General features: G+C 43.3%; 1 protein-coding gene across 1 annotated transcript in view; it reads right to left on the bottom strand.

Annotated features, from left to right (window-relative positions):
• Positions 1 to 27965, bottom strand: part of Kpc2 (Kip1 ubiquitination-promoting complex subunit 2) — a 75862-nt gene that overhangs the window by 33820 nt on the left and 14077 nt on the right. Inside the window, exon 9 of the mRNA XM_075693597.1 lies at positions 13362 to 13500. Coding sequence (XP_075549712.1) covers positions 13362 to 13500 — 139 coding nt within the window. The remainder of the gene's footprint in view (positions 1 to 13361; positions 13501 to 27965) is intronic.

Genomic DNA, 27965 nt, shown 5'->3' with positions numbered 1-27965 from the left:
AGAGAGGCTTATTTACTCTGCAGATTTCGCGATAACCTGATTGATGACATGGATGTGATCCATTGTAATGTATCTCTTCCTGAAGCCAGCCTGTTCCCTTGGTTGACAAAATCCAGTGTTGCCCTTATTCTATTGGAGATTATTTTGGTAAATATTTTATATAATACTGGGAGCAAGCTAATAGACCTATAATTTTTCAATTCTTTAACGTCTCCTTTTTTGTGGATTAGTATAATGTCTGCATTCTTCCAGTTTTCTGGGACCCTTGCAGTCGATAGACACTTCGTATAAAGAGCCGCCAGTTTTCAACCAAGCATTATGTCTCCTCCATCTTTGATTAAGTCGACTGTTATTCCACCTTCTCCTCCCGATCTTCATCGTTTCATGTCTTGCAGGGCCCTTCTGACCTCATCGCTAGTTATAGAAGAGTTTCTGTATCCTGTTCATTACTGTTTCTAAGTGAGGTATCGTGACTCCTCTGGGTACTGTATACAGGTCAGCTTAAAATTTTTCCGCTGCTTTTACTATATCTTCAAGATTGCTGATGATATTATTCTTCTTATCTTTTAGTGCATACATCATGGTTTGTCCTATGCCAGGTTTCTTTTTTACTGATTTCAGGCTGCGTTCATTTTGTACGGTTCTTCAGTCTTTCTCATGTTATAGTTTCGAATATCAGTTATTTTCGCCTTGTTGATCAGTTTTGACAGTTCCGCGAATTGCGTAATGCTGTGCGGCCGCCAGTCCCATACAACAGAGCGCAGGACTCTGCGATTCCAGACGTACTGCGCTCACCGCGAAAGGTTAGAAAAACACCCGCATAAGCACAGCAGAGAAGTGGCTAGGTGAGGCGGTTCGGCCGATAACTGTAGAAGCAACATTCAGAACAAGTAATTGTTCTCCACTTCCGGTGGCGTTTTCTCTACTTCCTTTTTAAATAAAAAGATGTGGATCCATAAATATTCTCATAAACAACGGTTAACTTCTTTATTATTCACTTTTGCTTGCAGTTTGGTTGTTGCCTTGGCTCTCTCCCTTAGTAGATCGATTAATTTCTCAACTCCTTGCGATTTTTGTTTCCAGTTGCCAATTTTGCACGAAAAGTGCTATACAATTAGGGAAAAACAGACGAGGTAACGGGCGACAGTCATCTTGCTTATGGGTTAAGGGTTATTGCAGGGTTTCATGATGGACTCTCTTTCACATTATTTTATTTCCGACCTTATCTAACCCATATCACGTGTAGATGGTTCCGGGCATCTGCCAGCGTCGCGGCGAGCCATAACTCAAGGAAATAATGAAGCAAAGGGAAAAGTTAAACGCAATTGATGTTTTCTCTGGCCGCAACTCGTTCCATGAGAGTACAGACCAGCTGAGTAACAGCCGCATCCCCCTACTGATCCCAGGATCAGCCTAAACAAAGAAGGTTGAACTAACAAAAGCAACAGCTATGGGCGTGATGGTTGAATAGATGGTGACAACTGAACGCATCTCGAGTTAATTGCGCGGGTGCGGAATCTATGAGAAAACTGTCCTTCACATTACAAGAGAGGCCGATAACTACCGCCATCTAAAAGGAGTGAACAAGGCAGCATAATGCTGACCGATGAACAGCTGCCAAGTCTGGCGGCGCTTTAGGAATGTGTGAGGAGTGGTGGCGTGGGTGGGGAGGGGGGGGGTATGCCACATGATTTCGGGGGGGGGGGGGGGGGGAATCACTCGTTATTTCAGTGATTCCTCAATGAAACTAATGCTTGACTACAAGATCTCACTTTGCACCGAAAGTGTTCTCTAATATGCCTTTTCAATACAATGTTTTCTTCCAGGCAGACCCTTAAGGAAAAGTTGCTCCACCAGCCATCGTTCATATAATCTTGCATTGATCATTCCCAAAAAGTTGGTGTACCCCTTTGTCACATCAAAATTAATCCAGACTCATTTGTACAAAGAACGTTGGAACCCTGAAACCATCTCCCTGCCTCCATCACCGCCATCTCAAACTCTAAGAACTTCAATACAATCGCTAAAACTCATATCTGTTCTTGCCTCTCCTCTCTGTAAAGCCTCTGGACAATTGAGAGTATTAAAATAAATAAATTATTTAATTTTCTTGCTCACAGGAGCTCCTTTGTTTATTGTTTATTTGGTACCTGCATTGCCACAGAGGGGGTACGCACAGAGTGATCACATGCGTAAGTAGACATTTTTAACATATGAACAAAGGCATAATCTCAGACAACATAACTTCAAAGATTGCTCCAATCAAGAATGATAGGAACTAAACAAGAACAATAAAGAATTTTGCAAATTTTCATGCTCAATTTTCTTCTTCCCGACACAATGAAGTAGTTTTACAATTGTACCCACTTATAGCAATATTCAAGCGTGGAAAATCCCACTGTTATAATCGATAATTGTTATGACTGGGTTGCACGAAAAGAAGCAGAGGAGACAAACATTCAAACATTTTAATCAGACAGAAAGAAGTACAGTCGAACCCACTTATAGCATTACTGGTTTTAACAATACTCAGAAGAAACAATGGGTAGCTGCTGTAATTTTAACTTTTGTGACTGTTCTATGGTAATATAAACAGCTTATTACAATGTTCCCAAGCCGCCACCCCCCATTAGTGGCTATAACAAATAAATCTGGCTGCAAGGTGTCTCAGCGAAAAGAAATGTGAAATCCAGGGGGAAAAAATAAAAGGAAGATGCGACGCCAGGTCCGCCTTTGTGCCATGCATGGCATGCCTTTGACGGCCCTCTACCATCTCCCTTCCACCCCTCCAATGCTGGTGAGAGGGTGGAAGGGAAACGGGATAGGGGCATGCGAGGTCGCCAATGCAATGCGACGAAGGCATGCCATGCGAGGCACGTGGCACAAAGGCGGGTGCGGCAAAGTCGCTTGTGTTTTCTTTGTTTTCTCCAGAGAATTTTGTGTTGTTTTCGCTTTCAGCGCATGCACTCAGTAGCTAGATTTAATTGTTATAATCAATAACGCATTGTGGGAGCATCGTAGTAAGTGTTTTATTTTGCCATAGAACACATACAAAAGTTGACAGTGCATTGGCTGCTCCTTGTCATATCCTGATACATTGTTAAACCGGTATCATCATAAGTGGGTTCGACTGTACCTACTTTTCACACTCTATTACTGTTTGCACGAGATGAATGGTGTGAAATAAACTTTGGCCTGAGGTTTTATACGCAATCTTTGAGCTGTTACCATTACCATTTGTTGTTCACTTAATGTCATACTTTGCCTCAATGTACTAATTACCAGTTACAAAACAGCCTGCCCTGTTTTGGATGTAATTGTCAATTAGGACTGTAATGCTAATTGCATGTTAGGTTGCTTTAAGCACCTCAGTTTAGTCATGTAAAATGCCACAACATGACATCAAAAAATAAACTACTATGTACATGTAATGACAATGCACAAAAATTGTGCTCATTTTAACCAGATTGATGCTCTAAGTGGTTAACGCTCCATGAGGTTCTAGCAAAATTTATATCAATAACAAATAAGTGTGTAAATAAAATTAAAATGAAATTACATTATGGTGTTTTCCATGCCGAAACCACAATGTAGCTGAGGCGCACCACAGTGAAGGACTTCAGATTAATTCTGATCATCTGTGGTTCTTTGATGTATATGATGATGAATGGGGTTTAATGGCACAAGGGCCAATAATGGCCAAAGAGCGCCAGGAGATAGTATGAGGCATTTGATGATGCCTTCAATGGCAAATGGGATTGATGTAACTTGGCTGTATAGTGGCCTAAAACATTGGCTGTAAAAGGTGTAAAAGATAATGTACATGTATTAAAACTATGACATGTGAGGTGAGCTATGAACAAAATATATTGCGAAGTGGTTGCATGATTAAAATGTACGAATAATTGGGGAGCACTAATGCCTCACGCAGGCCCTTGTATGCAAGGGAAGGGAAGCACGTGCTCTAAATGCTATAATTGCAGCAGCAGCCTCCGGTAAGAGGCTGTGCTACGGATCACTTGTGTGTATAACATGCAGTAAAGAAACATCATTTAAAATAACTAAAACAGATTTACTGCCAAAAAGTGGCTCACTGCCAAGGAACATTGCTGGATGGAGTGGAACTTGCTGATGGTATGGTAAACAAAGTGTTTTTTCTTTGAGCTTCTACTCCATGACATTCCAGTAAGACGTGCAGGATAGTTAATGCCTCACCACATTTACCACACATAGGTGGTCCATCACTGGTCAAGAGGTAAATGTGTGTGCTATATGTGTGCCCGATTCTCAGTCAACACATGATGACCTCGGTTCATCGTGTTTTTGTTATGGTTGTCCAATTCCCTAACCGTGGCTTGATAACATGAAGCTTATTAGAGGTTTCAGAGTCCCATGAATGCTGCCAATAGCTTCTAAGCTTTTTTCGTAAGAAAGGCTTCAAATCTATGGCAGGAACAGCTACAAACGAGTCAGTGTCTTTTGTTGTTATTGACGTAGTGGTTTTGCCAGCGAGTATATTACCCTAGATGCTTCTGTGTCCAGGGACCCAGCATATTGTGACATGCTGATTAAATATGCATGTTGCACACAGGAGAGAATAAAGGTCATGTAGCACCGAATTTTTACTTTTATGAAACGAACTTAAGGATCTTACAACACTTAAAGAGCCCGTGTATATGATGGATTTTGTATTTTCATATTCCTAATATGTTTGACAGCTGATTATACTGCGTATGCCTCAGCCATAATGATATTCATTTCACTGTGCAGAACATCGGATTCAGAGAAAGACGGTCCGAATGCTGCATAAGACACACCAGCATGTGATCTTGATGCATCAGCGTAATACTCCTGGCATGAGTATTTCGCCTGAAGTTCAAGGAAGTGCATCTTAATTTGTGCTTCTCAGCATGCATAATGACTTGAATAAACAATGTGTCTCATTCTATAAGCTGCCACTGCCATGGCGATAACAGCTTTGCTGGAGGAATGAGACAATGTTCAAGGAGTGGTATACAGTTGAAACCACTTATAATGATACCGGTTTTAACAACATATCAGTTATAACAATGAGAAGCTGCTGCACTGTCAGCTTTTGTATGTTTTGCATGGTGAATTAACCCGCTTACTAGAATGCCCCGATGCCGCATTATCAGTTATAACGATGAAGTCTGGCTGCTAGGTGTCCGAGCCGAAAGGTACTGAAATGCGAAATCTTTGATAAGAAAAAAAAGAAAACGAGAAATTCGAGCCGTTGCACGATAGCCTACTGCTCGAACGGCCACCGCACGCTTATTTTCCAGCCTTCTCCGTACGCCTCTCTACCGTCGCCCTTCCACCCTTTCGAACACGAATGGGCTGTGCCCATCTCTACGCCACGCCACCATCTGAAACACTTATGGACCGTGCCAAATGCACAGTTCTGCAAACAGCGTAATCGTCCGTGTTCGTCTTTTGCGTCGAAATCGTTCCTGGCCACATGGCTTCTCAGCCTCTTTTGACTCACTGCCGAAACGGAAGATGACTGACCTGCCCGCTGATAACCAGCAGTGCACAACGTTGCCGGTGAAAAGAAAGCACACACTTATAGATTTGGAAACTAAGTGCTTCTAACCGATGAGGCGATCGTTGCGAACGTGCTTGCATTGGATAACGACGGCGACGATGGCAGCGATGACGCGGTAGGGCAGGCTGCCTAACTTTGTCCTCACAGTAGGCCCGGCAGATGATTCAGTCCCTCCGGGGCTTCGTTTTTGCGAGGAACTTTCTCCTGCACTACATGGAGCACCTGGACACCTTGGAGAAGAATGTCGGCAAGGCTGACGGACATAGGGTTTTCTCGTGCAATGCAGTGCGATGTACATGGCGAGACGCGTGTGGCGATCTCGCCTCGGCGTTTCTTCTGGATTTCTCAAGCTGACAGGCTGCCGTGGCAACCTCCTCGCATTTTTTAAAAGGCCCTGTCTCGGCGGTGCTTGCATATCACTTGCCACCCATGACCTCTCTTTGCAGTTATAGCAATGTCATTCTTTAACGCCGACAGCTGCGGCTTGTTACACGTGATCGGTGCGCCCAGGAAGCAGTTAAATGAGTGAGCACAACCAGCAGCCGGATGGAGGAAGGTGGCGGGGAGGGGCACTGGCCTCCCTGCCAATATAGTTTGCTAAGATCAGCTCTGCCATCCCCCTATTTTTATTTTTTTCATGCAACCTGGTTTTAACAATTATCGGTTATAACAATCGAATTTTCGTGGCATTTGAATATTGTTATAAGTGGGTTGGACTGTACCTACTTCTTTGCTGAGACTCCGCACATGCAACTGGAAAGGCTCTCTCACTGCAGGTCGATTCTGAAAGAGTGTGGCACTAGTAATGTCATTTATAGTTGAATAGGAAGGGCGTTCTGAGTTAGTGTTTACTTTTAGAAAATACGTGAAGCTGGAGTATGTCCTTTGTAGAAGGAGTGACCACTCGTTTGCCTCTATGTAAAGGCTTGCCACAGGACTTGTCCTAAAAGCGCCTGTGGCCAGGCGGATGCGTAGATGGTGGACAGGATACAGCACCTTTAGGGCACTGGGCGTACCAGGGGTGCGATCGGAGATGGTTGTTCGGCGCGTTCGTTCGGTTACCGGCGCGCGCGATTGGCCTACTCCGCGCCGACGTCGCCAGCCGCGGGGTGCCGCCCCGTTTTTGGTGACGTCAAAATGACGACACGCTCCTGTCAATCATCCGCCCACCGAGCATTTCGTCCGAACGCGACGGGAGTTGAGAAGTTTGGAGCGATCATACGGCTTCGCATGGCGCGTCTGGTGGATTGGATTGGATCCAACAGGCGGCCTTTTCGGCTGCGGAATGGCAGGTTTGAATCCAATTCATAGTTTAATTCTAGAAAATGGCGCTTCCGTTGGAAACTTAGGTTGTTGCGCTGGCTTTTCTAGAGGAAGGAGGAGAGCGGGTGGCGGTGCGAAACGCGTTTGAAGAGATGGCAGAAAGTGAATTCCGGCGTCGTTTTTGTTTCTCGAAACAAATAATTCGTTGGTTGTACAGAGAAATCGACAAGATCATCGGTGCCAGCGAGCCACTGGGATGTTGTCGCTGCCTCTTGAAAAGTGCGCCACTCTTCCCGTCGTTTTTTTTCTTTTTCCTTCTCGCTGTGCGCGACACCACCTAGGGACGACGCAAAGAACCTAATAGTTATAAATTGCAGTAGTCACACGTACTACTATTTGAAAACGTGTTTGGGCTTGAGAAGAAAAAAATACATTTCTTTAGATAAAGATTTAATTCACTTGGAAGACGAGAAACATTTGGTTTTGTAGTACACTGTTTGCAAGCAGACGACAAACGACGCAAGTAAACTTCCGGGGAGGTCACCGCTTTCTGATTGGCTGCTCTCTCCGCCCCGCTGTCACAAATTTTGCATACTGCAACTCTGTGACGTTGCAGCAACTGAACAGAACGCGTATCGAACAAAATATCTCCGATCGCGCCCCAGAGTGGTACACTATGGCGTGGTAGTCCAATCATGTACGTATAAGGCTCTTGTTGAGGTTTATGAAGCACTTCTTATCGCTCCTTATCCCATGTAGAGAGCGATAGTATCTTAATTAGGTTCATTGTTTTAAGGCATTTGTCTTTAAGATACTTTATATGTGGGATAAAGTTAGCTTTGAGTCAAGTATGATGCCTAGAAATTTGTGTTCTGTGGTCACTGGCACGTGCTGTCTGTTGCAGCTCTACAGTGGGCTGTACAAATAAGCCCCTTTTTCATGTGAAAAGGACACAGGAACTTTTAAGAGGATTTAGCCTAAAAACATTTTCTCCTGCCCATTTACACACACTGTTCAAGCTAATCTGAACATGTCACTCACAGATTGTGAGGTTACATGACTTGAATCTTAACTGCATATTATCTACGTGTATGTAATCAAACATATTCCGCGGTATACATGCCTGCACAGAGTTCATTTTTAACTCCACCTTGTAGGACCCCAGTTTCTTGAATAAATGGCCTGGCTAGAGCATTGCCGACTCTTACACGAAATGTACGGCGCGATAAGTAACTTTCAATTAAATTCAGCATGTTGCCTCAAATACCCATTTCTGAGAGGTCTCGTAAAATCCCATATCGCCAAGTTGCATCATACGCCTTTTCCATGTCCAAAACCACAGAAAGAAAGAACTGCTTATGGATAAAGGCATCGCAAATGTTTGCCTCAATCCTCATGAGATCGTCGGTAGTCGACAGATCCTCTCTGAAACCGCACTGATAAGGGTCAAGCAGTTTGTTCATTTCAAGAAAATGTGAAATACTACAATTTATCATTTACAATTTATCATTTTTTCGAAGAGCTTGCATAAACAGCTTGCGAGTGCTATTGGGCGGTAACTTGATACGTTGGATGCATCTTCGCCCTGTTTCAATATTGGGACTACAATAGCTTCTTTCCATGTGGACGGAAGGCATCTAGCAGCCCAAATAGAGTTGAAAAGTGCCAGAAGCGTCATCTGTGTGTCAGTGTGTAGATTTTTAATCATGTCATAAATGATTCTGTCAGCTCCTAGTGCAGAGCTCCTACCTACGCTCAAGGCAGCTCTCAGCTCGGCAATATTAAAAGGACGGTTGTAAGGTTCATTCAGTCAGCATTTACAGTCCAGTGATTTAAGTTATGCCACAGTCGAACCTGGCTATATCGAACTCGGAAAAAAATGCCTATCAGTTCGATATAGAGCATAATTCAATACAAGCCTGCTAAATAATTGTATGTCATAAAAGCACATACCATTTATAAAATCACTTTATTGATGAAACTAGCTTAGTTTCGCATGAGATAGTCCTGCATTTCCTTCTGTTTGGGCAATTTCACTTCCTGCAACACACGCACTTCTCGACATTGCCTAAGGAGTCAGAGCAGCTGAGGTCGCAACCTTCCACAGTAGCACAGAAGCACCGAACTAGTGCGAATGCACCAATCACTTCGGAGGGAGTGGGCAAAGGACCGTCGTTGCTTTCCTCATTGTGCCCACTTTCACTTAAGCTCGGTACGATGTCGGCAATGTAGTCTTCGTTTTCAGGCTCTCCCGTGGTCGCGACACTATCATCAGCACTCAAACTCGTCCACCCCTGATTCATCAACAGCTTCCAGAAATTCTGACAGCTCGCTCCAAACTTTAGCAACACCGGCAACGGCTTTGTCGCATTCATCAGAATTTACAGTCATCACCGAGCACGCGGAAGCCGGCACGGCTGAAGCAATTTCGGATGAACCACTTGTACATGGCCATGCGTATGCGTCGGGCACCACGGGCACCGGGTTGCGAGTTTGGCCGCTTTAGCCCTAATCTCCCCCTTATTCTTCAAGATCGTGCTGAGAGTGCTCCTCAGAATCTTTCACGCTGTGGGGACATCTGACATCTCACCACGTTCAATCCGATTTATGATTTCGAGCATCATGACGAAAGGCGAATTTTGCCGCTTCATCACGGCAACACTGCTCGAGAAAGCCCACAAGGTGCACACAGAATGAACCAGAAAAGCAGCGAGACGACTCGCACTTTCGCCATCTTGCATGACGAGGGCACAAGAGCCTCTGTTTGGCTGTCTGAGCAAGCGCTGCGGGTGGGCCAGGATCATTTTTTGCAGGGGAGTGTCGACGGCTCGCTTGAGGCAGTGCGGTCACGGTAAGGAGAGCGGTTGGATGGAGCCACGCCGACAGGTTTCTCAGCCACCACGAGGGAAAGCCAATTTCCAGGGCACTTCTCTGCCACTCGACTTTCGATATGTAGGGAGTCACTGCTATTTTTGTTCGATGTCAGCGTAATTTTCGCTATATATACTCATTGTAACTATACCGTGTCCAGAAATTGTTTGATATACAGAATAATTTGATGTAAACGGGTTCAATATAGTCGGCTTCGCCTGTACTCGCTTGTATTTAAGAAATGGTTCTGAGTAGTGTGTGCTGCTCGATACATGCTCGAAGTGCATGCCAAGGGCGTCGGCCTGGTCTTCCAAGGTATTCCCTTGGTTATCAAACAAGGGCAACGCGTGAATTTGCTGCCCCTTTAGCCTTCTGAGACCCTTCCAAAGCTTCGCCTCTTGCGTGTAAGAATTCATGTTTAATAGAAACCTCTCCCAGCTTGTTCTCCTAGCCTGTCTCTGCATTCTCCTTCCCTGTGACTTGACGTGTTTAAATTCAACAAGATTTTCTACAGCCGGTGCTTGGCGTAGTATGCCCCATGCTTTATTTTGTTTCTTTTGCACTTCCTTGCAGTCGTCATTCCGCCATGATATTCGTATTTTGCATGAGCTACCACTCATTTGTGGAATGCATTTCTCAGCTGCAGCAATTATAAAATCGGTAATATGCCCTACTGTGTCGTATATACTAAATTCGCTGATAAATGTTCATGATAAAAAAGTTGATTCTTTAAAATGTTCCCAATTGGCGGAGGCTAGTTTCCACCTAGGGGCATGTGGAGGAGAGACATGTTGTCTAACAAAGTTTAAGGTTACTGGAAAGTGGTCATTATTGAATAGATTTTGGAGTACCTTCCATTCTAAGTCAAAGAAAAGAGAAGCACAGCCAATCGACAGATCTATTGATGTACACAAGTTATGATAAAGATTAGAATAGGTTGGCTCCTTCTTGTTGAAGAGGTATGCACCTGAGTTTACTAGGAAGTTTTCTATTAGCCGGCCTCTCGTGTTGCACCAGGAGTTGCCCCAAAGAGTGTTATGGGCATTAAAATCACCACTGATCATGTATGGTTCTGGGAGCTGGTCAATGAGGCATTGAAGTTCTTTTTTGTGAGGTGAAATTCAGGCGGTATATGAATGCTACAGATGGGTATTAACTTATTGAAGAGAACTGCTTGCATAGATACAGCCTCAAGGGGTGTCTGGAGAGAAAAATGCTGCAAAGCAACAGACTTATCTACAACAACTGCTATGCCTCCGGACGAGAACGTAGCATTGTGGCAGTCTTTGTGAAAAATTGCATAATGCCTCAGAAAGTTTGTGTGTGCTGATTTGAGATGCGTTTCCTGAACACACAGCACCTTCAGACTATAATTACAAAGGAGCTCTTTAACGTCACCGAGGTCATGGAGAAGTCCCCTAACGTTCCACTGCAATATTTGTGTTTCTGTATTGACAAAAACGATTGTGCTGTTTGTTTAGGGAATGTAAATCAATTTACAGAGCCCTTGTCAGGCCCTGCGATGCGAGGCTTTTCTTTTTTTGGAGCGAGCGCGAGAATCTCGCTGCTCCTTTGGCGCTGGCGGTGCCGTCTGGCTGGTTGCGTCCATCGCCTCTTGCGAGGTGCAACAGCGATAGACAATGTTTGATGTGAAGGCCACAAAACATTGGATGAGACCTTTGAGACCACCAGCATGGAGGTAGATGGCCCCTTCTGCTGGGGTGGCAGAGCAGTGCTAGCTGCAGCCACCAAGGGGGCAGATGGCGCCATTAGTGGCTCACTGTGTGTGGGCTGGACAGCCGCCGGAAGCTGTTGTGTCGCTGCCCCCAAACATGCTACATCAGCAAAGCTGCTCTTGGGCAGGTACGATACCCGCCTGCGTGCCTTCTTGAATGATACATTCTCTTTTACCTTGATTGTTACAATTCCTTTTTCTTTTTTTTCTATGATGGGTAGGACCGCGAGTATGTGGCTTGCTTCCCATCACAGTTCACACAGTGGGGATAGTTTTTACATGATTCAGAGAGGTATTCGTAAGCACTGCATTCCGCACAAGTCTGACGGCCTCGGCAGTTCTGTGAACTGTGGCCGAATCACTGGCACTTAAAGCATTGCAGAGGATTTGGGACATACGGTCTGACTCGGACTTTCACATATCTTGCCTCGATAGTGTTGGGCAGATTGCTCGAGCCAAATGTAAGTATTAGGTGCTTGGTATTGATCTCTTTTCTGTCAACTTCATTTTAATTATTTTGACATGGATCACATTGTGATCATTCCAACCCTCCAGAAGTTTGGCTTCAATCAATTCTATAAGAACATCATTGGAAATGACAGCTCGAATTGTGTTCATGGTGCGGTGCGGTGTAACTGCCACCGGGATGTCCCCAAATGACACTAGCTTAGGCAGATTTTCATGTTATTTCTTCCCACGGAGTTCTAGAAGGAGATCACAGCTCGGCATCTTCAATACTTTATAGCCTGCACCAAGAGTTTCCATCAGAGACTTCGCAACTACGAAAGGTGAGATCATTCTTTCTGTCTTTTCTTGTTTCTGGGAATAGATTACATGGAATCAGGGGAATGCTTCTTTTTGGCGTCCAAAAAACTGGACGGTTTCATTGGTGCGCCTCCTCTTCAGGGAGTGATCAAGTAGTGGGGGGAAGGAATTGACCATAAGTGAGTGTGTATTTTATGGCAGTAACGCCAGCCACCCACCATGGAGCCCTATAAGGGGACACTGTAGGACCTGTAAAACAGCTCCTGCAAACGCCAGCTGTACGTTACCACTATAACCGAATATGACATAACCTAGGTTTGCCACTCACACAGGGTTAACCCTCACTGCCTAGAAGATAGAAAGTAATACAGAAGAAAGGAGAAGACAGAAAAGACTGAAAGTAAAAGAGAAAGACAAAGAGTGGAAAGGAGGATAGAAAAAGGCAGCTACCGATTTCTCCCGGATGGGTCAGTCCGGGAGTGTCGTCTACGTGAAGCTGAGACAAAAGGGGTGTGTTGCCTCTGCCGAGTGAAGGCCCAAACCCTCAGCATTGGCTCAACCCCCAGGATCCCTTTTTCCCCGGGCACAAATAAGCTGCGCAAGGTTCGACGTGGGAGGGTCCAACCCTCGTGTGCTTGGGTGTGTGGTGTTGCAACACACCAAACATCTGCTGAAGCAAACACCCCTGTCGGTCTTTGATGTACACCAAATGCCTGGTACACGGGTGTTTTTACCCCATCGGAATCCGACCACCGCGGCTGGGACTGAACCTGTGCACCTCAGGCTCAGCAGCACAATGCCATAGTGACTGGGCTACCGTGGTGAGTGGTATTTAAATAAATAACAAAATAAATAACTCTACGGGATGGTGGAAAATAAAAGAAATATTAAGGCAGCCAATCTATGAATTAATCAGTCAAATGCTGGAAATTAATTGGGTTAAATTTTTTATCCAAGCTTGACTCTTCAACATACAATCGAGAAGTCAGTACATTTTCCCTTTGAGCCTGAGAGCATTTTGATAATTATTATTATTCCTTAGCCAGAGACTTGTCCTACTTTGGTGTTTCCCTTGATCATAGCATGCCATTAAACTGTGTTCACAACTGAGTAACCCAAAGTAACAGCATAATTAAAAAACACTGGAATCTTTCCACACACCTAAGAGAGTCTTTGGTGAACACAGGCCCAGCTGCACCACAGGATTACTGACGATGGACCTGTATATACCACTGCTGGTGTCAAGGCCAACTTGTAAGTCCACAGGCTTAGGTCGACGATCCCCTAGCAGCCACTCACACTGCACAGTGAGAGAAAGAAAACATGTAGATACCATTGCATTAAATCCTCTTGCTACTGAAACAAATGCATGAAATTAAGTTGAATCAGTGAATGTTGCAAACATGTACATTGACCATACTGACCACTCACTCACTCTGCTGACAGTTGATAAAATAGGAACACACCAATACAGCAACACAAGCTGAACTAACAGCCCGTGCAGGCTATAGAAGTTAACCTATTGTCTTGAGGCAGCATATTGTGACGAAGATGTCAAATGCTCTTATCTAATCATATTTCACATGGACTGCACTAAGACTGAACTCAATAATGCTGCAATCATCTCATATTCCAATTTATATAATGCATTGCTGCAACACTGCAATTAAAGGGACACTAAAGGCAGTTTTATACACTTTACTTGCATCCAAAAATTTCAATCTAGATTCCCAATATCACATTTTACATGTTTTAAGCTCATTTAAATGTATGTTTCTCAAGAAATGGTGGTTGGAAAAAGCTTGTTTGTACTTACTACACTCCCAACAACATAATTATATAAGCCAATTGTGAGGAAGGCGCTGATGATGACTACAACAATAGCAGCTACCAGAGTCACACAAAGCCTTTGACTTGGCTCATCATTGTTACTCTGGGCCAGCATTTGCCAATATGAAGGTGCACCAGAAGATGCCTGGATGCAAAGCAGTTGGCACATGGCACTTTCATTGAGTGAAGCCTCTCTTCAGTGCATACAGGAAGCCTGCACTGAAGATTGAGGGTAGCTTCTGCATTCAAAAAACACAAACAACATCTCACAGACTATTTTGGTCTGGTGTATATGAATGCAGCATCCCCTGCGTATCCCTCCACAACAAAGCTTGTTACATGGTTTTAAATTCACCTTTCTGACATGGTGTTAAGGCACAAGCTAGGGTGCAGAGTGTACACCACAGGAGATCATACTGAAAGAAGTCCAGGTGATGTAGTGATTCCTCTCACTCTATTCTATTGCTTTCTCATCACCTACTGCTCACAGCTGGCCAATCCTCGCAATAACATAGGTGGGGCATCGCTCGAACCGTTGACAAAGCACAAAAAGGAAAAGCATTGGAATAGAATCGTTGCATTATCCAGGCCCACGTTGAGTTTCACATAAGGCCATTCATAAGACTAGTGCCACAACTTTTTTGTTGGTGCATTGTGCTGAGGCCACTACAAATATGACATAAGTGTGCTTTCTATGAAAACGCAATTTTGGAAAAGTCAACAAAAACGTGAAGTCATCAGCCAATCACATACGTGTATTACTATACTGAATCGTGGCTTACAGCAGTTCATGCCAGTGCCAATGGATTCACTAACCGCCTCCTCTCTTCCTGCACTTTAATAATAAATGATAGCTCTGGATCCCACGAGAACAGTGTGCCAGGGATCTATACAGTGTGGTCTACAATTCACACCTATAATATAACTTCACTTTAGCGTCCCTTTAAGGGGCATTCTTCTTTTTAAAGTGCTTTATCTATAAATATAAATTGGTGAAACCTGCACCCATTATATATTCTAATGTGCTGAATTCGAATGTGCACTCGGTTTCCTTGTACAGAAGGTAGTTTTCAAGGTGCCTGAAATTTCTTGTTTGTTGTTTGATGGTGGCTTAGCTACACAACTATAAGTAAAATGAAAAATACTGGTGTACTGGATATGAAAGTATTGGATTTGGAATTAACAGTACATGTAATACAACAAAAAAGAAAGATTTAGAACACTCAGGATCAAAGTTATAGGCAAACAGACCGTCTTATTTCAGTCTACAAGAGTCCATCTTTTTAACAAAATGAGAATTAAACCGGTACCTGTAGCAGAACCCGAGCTAGGGTTCCTCTAAAACTAAGAAATCATCAAAATTGGGCACGTGAGAAGATAAACTTCTCAGGGCAAGTTTTTCAAGAATATTGTCACATTGTAGTGACCGTGACAAACACAGTAGTGAAAACTGTGAATCACAAAAGCAACTTTTCATTGGGCGAACTTGTACCTAGAAAAAGAACAAGCAACAGTCAAGCCCAATAATAGCGGCGAGCACAGTCAGCAATCGTTGGAAATCTGATTTGCGAGTCAAGCACATGGGCTTTTATACATGACTTATCGAATGTTCCAGCGTAATCGCTGGTGCCTTCGCGACTTCCAGAAAGTACTACACAATTCATGTTGTGCATACAATCTGATTACACAAGGTTCAGTGAGAGCATACACAACAGGTAGAATCAATGATAACAGTCGAGTAAGTTCCAATCATGCAGGCATGTCTTGCACTGAGCCTTAAATGTAAATTATTAGGAGATGAAATGCAGTCATAGAGAAAAGGATAAATAAGTACATGTGTCAATATGTAAAGATAATCATATTAGCATGACCATATATTGTTTAGAATGTGCTATAGGATGAAAATAAACAGCTTATACAAACTGGCAAAAAACTTAAAGTGTGCCACACCCTTAATCGCAAAATACATTTATGTACATAAGACTAATGCATATTTTTAAATTCTGAAAATTACTTGATGTAGTAGCCTCATTGCATTTGTGATGACTTAAACTCCCTAAGAGAAACTGTAGCTATTAGAAAAAAGAAAGCAAGACAGGTGATACACTCCTCCAGGTTTGCAACACCTTCAAAGTAGCTTTAAGAAACATGCTTTGGAACACCTGTGTGGTTGAAAAAAAAAAAGTAAAATGATCTAAAACCCAATGAAATATTTACATATGCCAAGAATGGAACTGAAGTAGTACATTCATGTTGCATGTCATGGCCCATTATGCTTTCCTGTTATATGAACATCAAGTAGTGCCATAGCAGACGCCATTATGCCTAACAACACTGGTCACCTTGAAGCAAAGTGCATGGAAAGGCAAATGACGGCACTTGTACATGTCACATGTGCTGTTGGATCAATCAGTCTCTGTAATTGTATTTTACAAAATAACAAGCAGTGCAGATATGCAACAGTACATATTTTTTTCTCACTTATAGTAGCATTCAGTAGCATATGAAAGCAGAGCCACTGTAATGTAAGGATTCCTTTCACTCTATTTTATTTTTCTTATCATCCACTGCTGACAATATGGATGATCCTTTTTAGTAATAATGTAGACAAAGTGCTACTCAGATCACCGACAGTGCAAAAAAGGAAAATAATTAGAAGAGACTTGTTAAAGGGGCGCTGAACCACCTCTCGGGCTTGGTGAAATAACAGTCCGCGGGTAGCATATGCTGCTGTGAACATCTCAGCCAAGTTTTGCTGTTGCATGAAGTGTGTGGAGCTCGCAAGCAGATTGAAAAGTCATCTTTCTCTCAAATGCTCTCTTTTCGACAGAAGGCCCTGTCCTCACTCTCTTCTAGATGCATTATTTCATCATCGGCTGCACTATTTCATCATTACCTTAGATGGCTGTGATTGGCTGATAGCTGACATCAAGCTGCGGTCGGCTACATGTTGTAGATACTGTGGCTGCCGTGGGGTGCTGCCACGAGTCCACTAGCTAAGCACACTGTGGCTGGCTGAGGACAACCACATTTGGCTTATGTTTAGCGCGTCGTAGGCACCAAAGGTGGAAGTCGTGGCATCTATGTTAACATCCAAAATGAAATTTGAACTTCACTTCACTTTATTTCCTTAAAGACCCCACAAGGGGGTGTTACATAAGGGGTGGGTTGTACAGAGATGTTACAAATGCCACAGGTATTTAACAAGACAGGTATATGGATACACTTTGAATAAAACGTGATGGACAGGTGATTGAAACAATGTCGTGGGGAAGGCCATTCCATTCTGAAGCTGCGCGGCAAAAAAATGATGCAGAAAAAGTAGTGGTGCCAGAACGGGGTCGGGTGACTTGAAGTGGATGGCCCGTGCGGGGGGATGTGCGAGCGGCGGGAGCGATGTAAGGTGGATGGCTGAAAGAACTGTGATAAAACTTGTGGTAAAGTGATAGTGTGGCGATCCTGCGGCGAGACGAAAGAGTGGGCAGACCAGAGTCATTCTTAAGGGATGACACACTGATATCATATGAATAAGAAGAATGAATGAAGCGAGCAGCACGATTTTGCACTGCTTCGATAGCGTTAATCAAATAAACTTGGTGAGGGCTCCAGATTGGTGATGCGTATTCAAGTTTGGGTCGAATTAACGATTGGTAAGCCAAAAGTCTTACGTGGTAGGGTGAGTGACGCAGATGACGTTTTAGAAATCCTAATGATCGGTTAGCCGATGAAATGATATTCGTGACATGGGTGCGCCAGGAAAGATCAGGGGTTAATGTTACACCAAGGTATTTATAGGATTCACTTGTTCCAACTGGTATGTTAGCGATTTTATAAGGAAATTGGAGTGGGTTTTTGCGGCGGTGGAAGGAAACTAATTTACATTTGTTAGGATTAAGGGTCATTAGCCAGCGGTTACACCAGTCTAACACTTTATTAAGATCATTTTGTAGGGCTGTTTGGTCAGATATGTTAGTTATTTTGCGGTAGATAACACAGTCGTCAGCGAACATGCGGATGTTACATGATAAATTATTAGGCAAGTCGTTGATATATATTAGAAATAAAAGTGGGCCGAGGACAGATCCCTGCGGCACGCCGGACGTTACAGGGAGCGAGTCAGACTTGACATTGTTAAGGGAAACAAACTGAGAGCGGTTAGTCAGAAATTGGGCGATCCAGTTTAGAACGTCGTGTGGCAGATTTAGTTGAGAGAGCTTCATTAGCAGACGCTTGTGTGGTACTTTATCAAAAGCCTTGGTGAAGTCAAGAAAAATGGCATCTGTTTGTAGGTTAGTGTCGAGGTTAGCATTCAGGTCGTGAAGAAAAAGGGCTAGTTGGGATTCGCATGAGAGGCCTTTTCGAAATCCGTGTTGAGAGGGATTAAAAAAGCTGTTAGAATCAAGGAAATGCATGACCTGAGAGTATATGATATGTTCCATGAGTTTGCAGCACACACTGGTTAGAGATATGGGGCGGTAATTTAACGGACAGTCTCTGTTGCCTGCTTTGTGAACTGGAATGACCTTCCCACACTTCCAGTCGTAAGGGAGAATTCCTGAGGAAAGTGACTGGGAAAACAGTAACAGTAAAAATTCGGCAGATATGTGTTTAGTGTTTTTCAAGAGCTTGGAATTTATTTCGTGCGCCATGGTGACATTAGAAGGCGGAGCATTGTGGGCATGCCTCACTGCACCATGGCCTTCGCAGGGCAAGGCATTCAAGAAGGAACGGGAGCACAGCGGAGGCCGTGTTTGATTGCCAATAACTTCACTTCTGCTGAATGCATTAAAGTACTTTTTGCGGCAAAGTATTTCTGCAACAGCCTATTTTCACTTCAGATGCCTTTCTCCACTTCGATAAAAAGTGGTTCAGGGTCCCTTTAAATTTTCCCAGCAGAACTTTCCAATGAGGCTAATATAACCACACTTAACATGCACCCATCCTGCGCAGAGATAATGAATTCGAAGCACTTTCATATGCTTTTCCTGCAATGCGGCTGGTTGCACCATCAATAATCGCATTTTTAATTACCTTAAGTGTGGATTTTTCTAACATTGTCTGTAGGCATAATTTTTGCAGGCTAAATAATCCAGAAATACCTCCTTTAAAAGTTTATTTGTTCAGCCATTTACAGATTTAAAGCAAAGTTGACACTACTAAGATTGCTTCTCTCATCCGGAAAAATCATGTGCCAAAAAAGCATGCTTGAAAAAGTGTCCATGCCAAATATAAAAGCCCTAAAGATGAGACTGGGATGAAACCTTGCAGAAATGAATATGGGTAGGACTGCATCTTGTCTGCGAGGAAAATGATAAAGATCCGAGTTAATTATGGAGGTTGCAAGAAATTATTGAAGACTCACTAATTGCAAATGAAACCCACTGGGATGTTTGAAACAATTTCTGTAGGAGAACTAAAACTTCAATTGAAATTAACTGAATAGTCAAAGTTGCAATAATTGGAGGTACATTGCATAGATCACGGAAAGACTAAAATGATAGTTGTTCGAAAATCAAGTCAGATTGGAGTGAAAATTTGCAGGATGTACACAGGATATTGCACAGTATCTATGAGGGCAATTTCAAGTGTGCAGGTGATTTATGTGCAGCATAAAAGATTTAAAAATTTTTTAACCTGCAGGGCCTGCTGGAATGCCTTATGAACAGCTGAAATTAATTTACAAGCTTTGGCTACAAGCCGGGAAAAAAATATTTTGAGCTGAAACCTTGAGCAGGCATCGTTGAATCCCTCTGTGAGCCTGTGTGGACACTGAAGACTGCGTAGCGAAACTGTAAATATTAAACAGGTGGATGCACCCAGCAGGAGCAGAGGCAGAGAGATCAAACGAGCAGTGTGTGTCGCAGGAATGAAATAATGTCGAGCATAGAGTTTCCTACAAAAATTACTAGAGGAAAATGTGGCGCTAGTATCAATGGGAGCTGCAAGCATGGCTGTTCAGCCAGCACGGGAACGATGGCTACTACATGGATTTTCCTAAACTTCATTCTTCTAGCTTCAAATCATGTTGCGACTTTGAGAATAGGTAATTTCCAACAAAATATTGAGTTATAAATGCAACGATTCGCAGCGATTATGCATGTTCATAGAGTATCATTGCCTTCTACATTTAGAAAAACAGGAGTGCTACGAAATTTAGACTAACAAAGGCAGACAAAGTGCAGTAAATAAAGCCACATGAACATCTGTAGCCACAAGGACAAAGGTCAAACAAATTCATGCGCTAACCATCATTCCCATGGTGGCCAAATGATCGCAGCTGCAGACCCCTCTAGTAATATTAGTCGGAAACTCTATGGTGTCCCGAGGGCATAGTGCACTACGACAGCATGATTCTTTTTGGTCGGACAGTTAGACAGCTTCACTGGTCATTGATAAATAATTTAGCTAAGCTGATGCATAGACCTGCAAAAAGCTTCATTTTTTTTTTCATCTTCTGACACATCTTACATCACAACTAGAAGAAAAAAAACCGAGGGGCCCGATTCTTATTAAACAACAAACAAAGATTCCAAGGATAATATAGGGAAAATTACACGTACTTAATAATTGAATTAGAGAAATGATAAATTAATGGAAATGAAAGCAGATGAAAAAACAAATGGCTTCAGTTGTTTTTATCCACTTCCATTAATTTATCATTTCTTTAATTCAATTAGTAAGTACATGTAATTTCCCCTATGTTGACCTTGGTGTCTTTGTTTGTTGGCTTCTCATGATATTATTAACAAAAATCGGGCCCCTCGGTTAACCCTCTTTCTTCTTGTTAATTACATAACAAGGGTCTAAAATACGGCAACATTGATGCCAACACTGACCAGTCGCCTTCACTCAAAAAGATCACATACTCATGACGCCTGCGGGCAGAAAGGATGTTCCAATACATTACCAAGGTCTGTGAGTGGTGGCGCTGGCTAACACTCCCAAGGTTAGTTCTAGTAATAAAACATAAATACCCAGGAAAGTGGATGGGAAAATGGCGCTGCGGTAGCTCAATTGGTTTGAGCATCGCACACGTAATGTGAAGACGTGGGTTCGAATCTCACCTGTGGCCAGTTGTTTTTTCATCCACTTTCACTTCCATTAATTTATCATTTATTTAATTCATTTAGTAAGTATGTACATGCAATTTCCCATATGCTGTCGCTGGCATCTTTGTTTGTTGGCTTCTTATGATACATCACAACTAGTACTTTAACTGTAACTAGGGCAAGCCCAAGTCCAGTTAAGGGGGGACACGGTGATTTTTGAAAAACAATATTTTTGGGTTGTATGTCTCATAAACTACCTGTTCTGTAATTCTCAGCACCTAATTCAACCGCTAAGTTAAAAAAAAAAAAAAAAGCCATTTCTGAGGCGGACGTGGCTCGCAAAACACGCAAATGCCGAAATGAAAGCCAATTCGCGCGCGTGCCATTCCTGGCCCATGCGGCCTGCCCGCACCATCTTGGTGTCATTTTGACCGTGAATTCTTTTGTTTCTCATTTGCCGCCTTGCATAATGGCACTACTGGCATTTTCCCACCATGTGATGCTGAGCGCTGATTGGCCAGAGCAGCGAATTCAAATCCAGCGGGCTAAAGTATGCCTGCCATTGGCTGCTGCGTGGGCTAAAGCAGCGGCTCCTCCCTTCGATCCTGTGCCCGCCACGCTCGCCCCGTTGTTGGCCTTTGCTCCATCTGCCTCGACAGACGTCTGCTTGCGAGGTGCTCTTTGCCTCATACTATCTTTTAGATTATTTTCTCAGCTTTTTTTTTTTTTTTTTCACTAGTTCTGTGGCCTTCATTTTCATTGTTGCACGCGATGCCGGCAACGAAGTCGAAGACACTGCAGATGTTCGGTGTGCGGAAGCGTGATAGGCGGCTTGTATGAGCATCGAACTTCTGATCTGCTGTGAATGCCGACTGCATAGACACTTGCAGCGGCTGTCGTTTGTCGCCAGTCGAGAATCCTACAAACTGGGTGTGCCTGGAGCCGCAACAGTTTATTAGAAGCTCTGCAGGAGCTTTCTTATAAAAACATGTGTTCTACTTTCAATGCCTCTTTTCTCAGAATAGATTTTTTTTTTTGCTAGTAGTGGGCGCTGAGGAAGGTGATATCTCAAGAACTACTCTTCAGATTTGTGTGCCGTTTTTTTTTAAAATTCTGTTCCTGAATGACCTTGCCAGGGTGTAACAAGCTTCTTTTTTTGAAAGCTGGTGCAATTAATTTATAATAAGCAATTAATATTTGATGAATGTGGTCATTACTGGCTACATCATATTCAAAGTTGCGTTAAAATTTTTTGGAGGGGAAATTAAAAAAAAAGGCCTTTGTAGCCCCCCCTTCCCCCCCCCCCCCCAGATATCTATCAAGAGATCATCACAGTGAATTTCAGCTTCATACTATGTCCTGGGATTTCTCCAGGCTCTTCTTCAGGCATACACGTCAGCCACCTAGTTAGACCTCAATAACTCTGAAACTACTAAACACAGCTTCACAAAACCTTGCAGTTACTCCTAGTTTGGTGGTGTGAACATACCCTAAAAGTTTCATCCGGCTATCTTAAAAAATAAAAAAGTTCGGTTTCCGGGTAACCACCCCCTTTAACAAGAAGATTTATTTCCCTCTTGGTCTACTCTAACAAGCCGAGCTTGAACGCATTACTGCGCTTGTCAAGGTTCACCACATACACGAATGGAACAGGAATACCCCAGACAGTGCATATAAAGCCTAGTTTTAGAAAAATGAACATTAAGCTGGGCCAGTTAGCAAATGCTCAATTTTACGAACAGCACGAAATAGACAAGGACAGTCGAAAAAAAAACAATGGGATAGCACTGACTTTTAACATGAAATTCAGTGCCATTCCGTGGACTCACCTGTTCTGGCTATTTGCAAAAGATAAAGCAGACTGTTTCAAGCTGAGAGAACTATTCCTGTTGGAAAAACTAGATATGCCTGTCATCAGAAATACGCCACAGAACTTGGTGACATAAAACAAATTCCTTGGTTATTGGCATAAACGGACGAAAATGATACTTTATCAACCTTACTTAATATCAGTTTTTTATGCTGCAGCCCATACAAAACTTTTAAAACATGAAGGGGAGCTTCTTATTTTCATTTACTACTTTAAGATGCTGGTTGATTTAAACAATTAAAATCCACAAATTGAATTAGTAGCACACAGTATACTGACAATGCATGCAAGGTACTCTTTGGAGGGCACCCGATGCATGCGTACTGCATGAGCAACAAGTCCCTTTTGTCTCATCTTTCTCTCTTGTCTCTACTTCACAGGACTGATGGACATGGGTGCGAAGGCAGTCACTGTTAGATATACAGTAAAACCTCGTTATATAACAAAGTTGAAACCAGAATGATATGTTGTTATATTCATTACCTTGTTAGATCGATAATTTCGTTATATCTCATTTTGCTATAATTTGACTTGACTATATTGTATATTGGCTGTGGCTAAAGGTACATCACATGTCTTCCTTACTATTTTTTTTACAATTAGATTAGACAGATTCGGCAATGTTTTTATGGAATTATGTCCAACGTATTTAGTTGGTCTTTGCATGTTTCACAGTAAGATACTTTCACTACAAGAAAAACGTATTCCATTTGGTGCCCCTCGATGCGATATTATGACAACGTGTTCTTGTCACACATGAACCAATGCAATTGAGCTCCACTACCAATCAACATGGCAAACGCGTCCGCGCTGCAACATTTCACAATTATGAAGACGTTGAAATCAAAAGTGTGACCTACAAATTGACAGAAACATTATGTACACGAATCAGAGAAGTGGAGCTCTTCCCTGAACAGTTAGCTCTGCTGGCTGCTCTTCAAGTCACCTTTAGCTTTCGTTCTCAAACAGGTGCGAATGACCCTTGTCATTCCGCTTGCTTTGTTGCTCCAAGCAGTTGTTTCTTGACACTTCTTAGGGAGACTGCTTTAATCATACCACTATGCAGACCGCTAATAAAAACCTAAAAATTGGTACGAGTTACGTCATCACATGAGACGTTGTAGTTCTGCATACGTTAAAAGGCATTTCTGGTCATGTCCGTATATACACATTTTTGTTTTGATGCGGTTTCATCTACTAAGTAGTGAATGTTATGTAGATGGGATTCTGCACAAACATGACGGAGAATATATGTGCAGTAGCTCACTTTGATGGCAATCAGTGCCAATGGGGCTGAAGGCTCTCTTTTTTAACGAAACATGCAGGGGCTGTTTGTGCTCAATATGTTACAGAGAAAAGGTTAGAGCAGAACATAGGTAAAGTGCACAAGAATTGTATTTCAGAAATGCTGAAATCAACAAAAATCATGCGGCAGAAACTTGGAACAGTTTGCAGTCAATAGTTAATATTACAAATACAGAAACGACCGCAACTCGACATTTTGTTAGCGTTGCGGTAAAATTTCCAATTGCTGCGCTGGATACCTGGGTTGGAACCGATTCACTAATTCTTTCTTTGTCTGCAGCAATTTGGCTGACAAGGCAAAAACCTTTTTCACCACTTAGATTTGACAAGGCACGATCACAGGAAATAGCGCGTCCTTACTACTGCCGAACAGCCACACGCATTGGACCTACAGGTCACACGTTTAAATTAAGTTTATTGCTCCTTTCTTACATATGCTACACAGCACATATAAAAACAGCAGAATAAGCACATGTAAAACTAGTGGAATGAACATAGTGTTGAAACAGTGCAATAAATGTAGGTAATATACTCATACACATTCTACTCGCTTGCATGACCCGATGGTGCAATAGATCTTGCTGTTGAGCAGCAGTGAGGGCGCAAGGCCTGCTGTTATTTGCCAGTATCAAATGCGAATGGCGAAAAGGCGTAGAGAAGAAGTAAGAAAAAAAATTCACTGATGATTATGATACTCCCTACTGTGAAATTTGAGCACTGCTCTATATGTTTTCATTTCGCAATATACTGGCTGGTGCAGACAATGTCTTGCGCAGTACATTGAAACAGAGCGAAGTGTGGCATGACTGCCTCGCTAATTGGGAGATTGTGAGAGGTAGCATGTGTGTGACATGTGGGCATGATTCAAAGCAGCCGCCGCAGACAGACCTTCGCTCAAGCAGCACTTTGTTTCCATTATGGCATCAGTAGACACGCTCGTTACATGCCTTACCGGTGATGTCATTGGTGAACGGACGATGCACACTACTCCAGTGCCATCTCGTAGCAATTGTCACCGCAGAACACGTCTTGCATGGCACTATGCTTTTCTTCTCCCATTTTCGCCATACCCTCCTTCTGTTTTCTGCCTCATGGTTCCGCTGCACCCTCTTCCTCCATTTTCTCCTCGCACTCTCTTCACTATCACTATCTTTCATCCCTCGCTGTTGAGCTAGTTCGCTCGGTTACAAGGGACGCCGACACTCAACGTGGGCACCCACTCTAAAGGGGGGGGGGGGGGGGGACGACATGGAATCGAACCCAGGACCGCAACATGGCAATCAGAGGTTCTACCACTACACCACAGCTAGAGGTTGCCAGAATGAACCTTTAGTCGTTATATTAACCACTGGCTGAAAACTGTCCGAAATTTTTACGCATTATTTTATTGCGATAGCAACTATATGGACACTCCAAGTGCATTTATGTCGTCGGCGTCACCGTGAGGTTCCGTATAAAGCCCAAGGATGATAAAATCGTCGCCACATGTCGTATGCTGTATGTGCGAGTGAAAGTGGCTCTATCTCATGCATGCAAAGGAGGGAAGTAGAGAGGAAGTGTGCTGTCTTCCGCCGCATTCTACTGTACACTCTGCTCAACCCTTTTGTCCTATAACGTATCTAATGCCTAGAACTAATTCTAAACGCCTCTATTGTTAGAATAGCAAGCCCTCCGCCATGCTAGCACTGACTGCCATCAAAGTGGGCTACGGCTCAATATTTTCCTGCTTATTTGCGCAGGATTCCACCTCGCACATTTGATGTTGGGAATGTATACGCTTGTGATAAGCAGCTGTGTGCGCATTTTAACCACTGTACTCTGAAGGTAGCGCAAAGCATTGCAGAATGCAGTTGTGGAAGAGCTACCTCCTTATGGGATCTGCCGTGCACTTAAGACGACAAACTGGACTGCTCACATGTACGTCCGACGTAGCTTTAGACACTTTGTAAATTATTACCCAATGAAGCTTTTGTTTGACCGATCATTAAGCGCATGCATGCTCTATGGAACCCGCCGTGGTTGCTCAATGGCTATGGTGTTGGGCTGCTGAGCATGAGGTTGCGGGATCGAATCCCGGCCACGGCATTCGCATTTCGATGGGGGCGAAATGCGAAAACACCCGTGTGCTTAGATTTAGGTGCCCGTTAAAGAACCCCAGGTGGTTGAAATTTCTGGAGTGCTCCAATACGGCGTGCCTCATAATCAGAAAGTGGTTTTGGCATGTAAAAAAACCCCATAATTTTTTAATGCTCTATGGGACCCCACCTGTTCATGCTCTTGCTTGTATTGGCTGCCAAAGTTCAAACGAAGCCTGGACAATATGTGACAGTGCAACTTTATACCTCTTTTGAGAACATGCTAAAAATGTATAACAGAAAACACCATCTTACTAGATTGTTTGTACAGCATCCATTTGCAAGCAGAATCATAAATCATGATTAAAGGCCAACTGCAGTGAAATTTCACTTTGGCTAAATTGGCTATAAACGCATAACATATACTATCAAAGTAATCTTGGCAAAGCCGCAGGGCTGATAACTGTCTAATTTTCTCATTAGCAGCCTTTCGCCTAATCAGACGATGTGTGCACCTGGTGGTGAGCAGTAGCAATGCAGATATGGTGAAAGTCTTAGAACTGTATGCAACTGCTGATCTCTCAGTTGTGCCCAGGCGCATCATTCACTCAGCAGTTGCAAGTTGATGGGTGTCTCCCTCAGAGCGCCTTCTTGTCGTGCATGTGGTTTCAGCTGTTGCAAGAGCACTGACGCATTGTGTGGCGGACGGCTGCCTGAACACATACCCGAACACAAGCGATAACAGTGCATTATACGACATCGCACTGAGGAAGACGGAGCACATCTTTCCCGTCCCAGCTTTCATTACATAAGCGTGCACCGTACAGCAGTGGGGAAGTGCGAAGCAGACCATCCAATATGCACAAAGCATGCAAATTAACTGCACTTGACAAAGCTGCACAGGCTACATTTTGCGAGCACAGTAACTTACACGTTTAAGATCTGCTTGCGAAATGGTTTCCCAGGATGACTATACATACTATCGGCTGTGATGGATCCCAAAAAGCAAAGATAAGTTGTAAGTTGTATTCCGGGGCAATATTATCTAGCAATCATTTCTGGTGGTGCATAACCTTCGAGACATTTTGTGCATCTCTACATTGGGCGCATTGAAGTAGATGAACTAAAGCCTTGACACGGCACCAGAAATGCTGTCAGCTGGGACCACGTGCTGCATTTGTCACAAAGGAGAATGTGGCACAGCAGCAATGGTGTAGATGCAATGGAAAACTATGCCAGAATGTGATGCCACTCAGAGTGAAATGAGTAAAACTTTACCATGGCTAGAGCTCGGCCATGATATAATGTGCACTTTACACCAAACCTTAGCTACTTCCCATCCTTTACTACAGGTGGTGATAATTGGCTGCTCAGTCTAAGGCAGCTAAGGTTAAAGGCGCATTTCCAGCGTGCCAGGCAGTGGATGGCACAGTCGGATACGTCATGCTGGAGATGCTAAGATCACTAAAACTGTGCCCTCCATATAGTTCAGCGCGTTCAGTGTGGCCCACAGCAGTGCGGTGATCAGTTGTTGCTGCAACGCAAGTGCGCGGTGAGCGAGCGCTATGTTGTTTGTTAAAGGCGCACACTCAGTATGCTCACTTCAGTGAATCCTGACTGTAGGCCAGCATGCTGC

The sequence above is a fragment of the Dermacentor variabilis genome, chromosome 1 (genome assembly GCF_050947875.1).
Source record: "Dermacentor variabilis isolate Ectoservices chromosome 1, ASM5094787v1, whole genome shotgun sequence".
In the NCBI taxonomy this organism is placed as follows: domain Eukaryota; kingdom Metazoa; phylum Arthropoda; class Arachnida; order Ixodida; family Ixodidae; genus Dermacentor; species Dermacentor variabilis.
The sequence above is the reverse complement of the archived record's forward strand: the minus strand, read 5'-3'. Positions and strand labels throughout refer to the sequence as shown.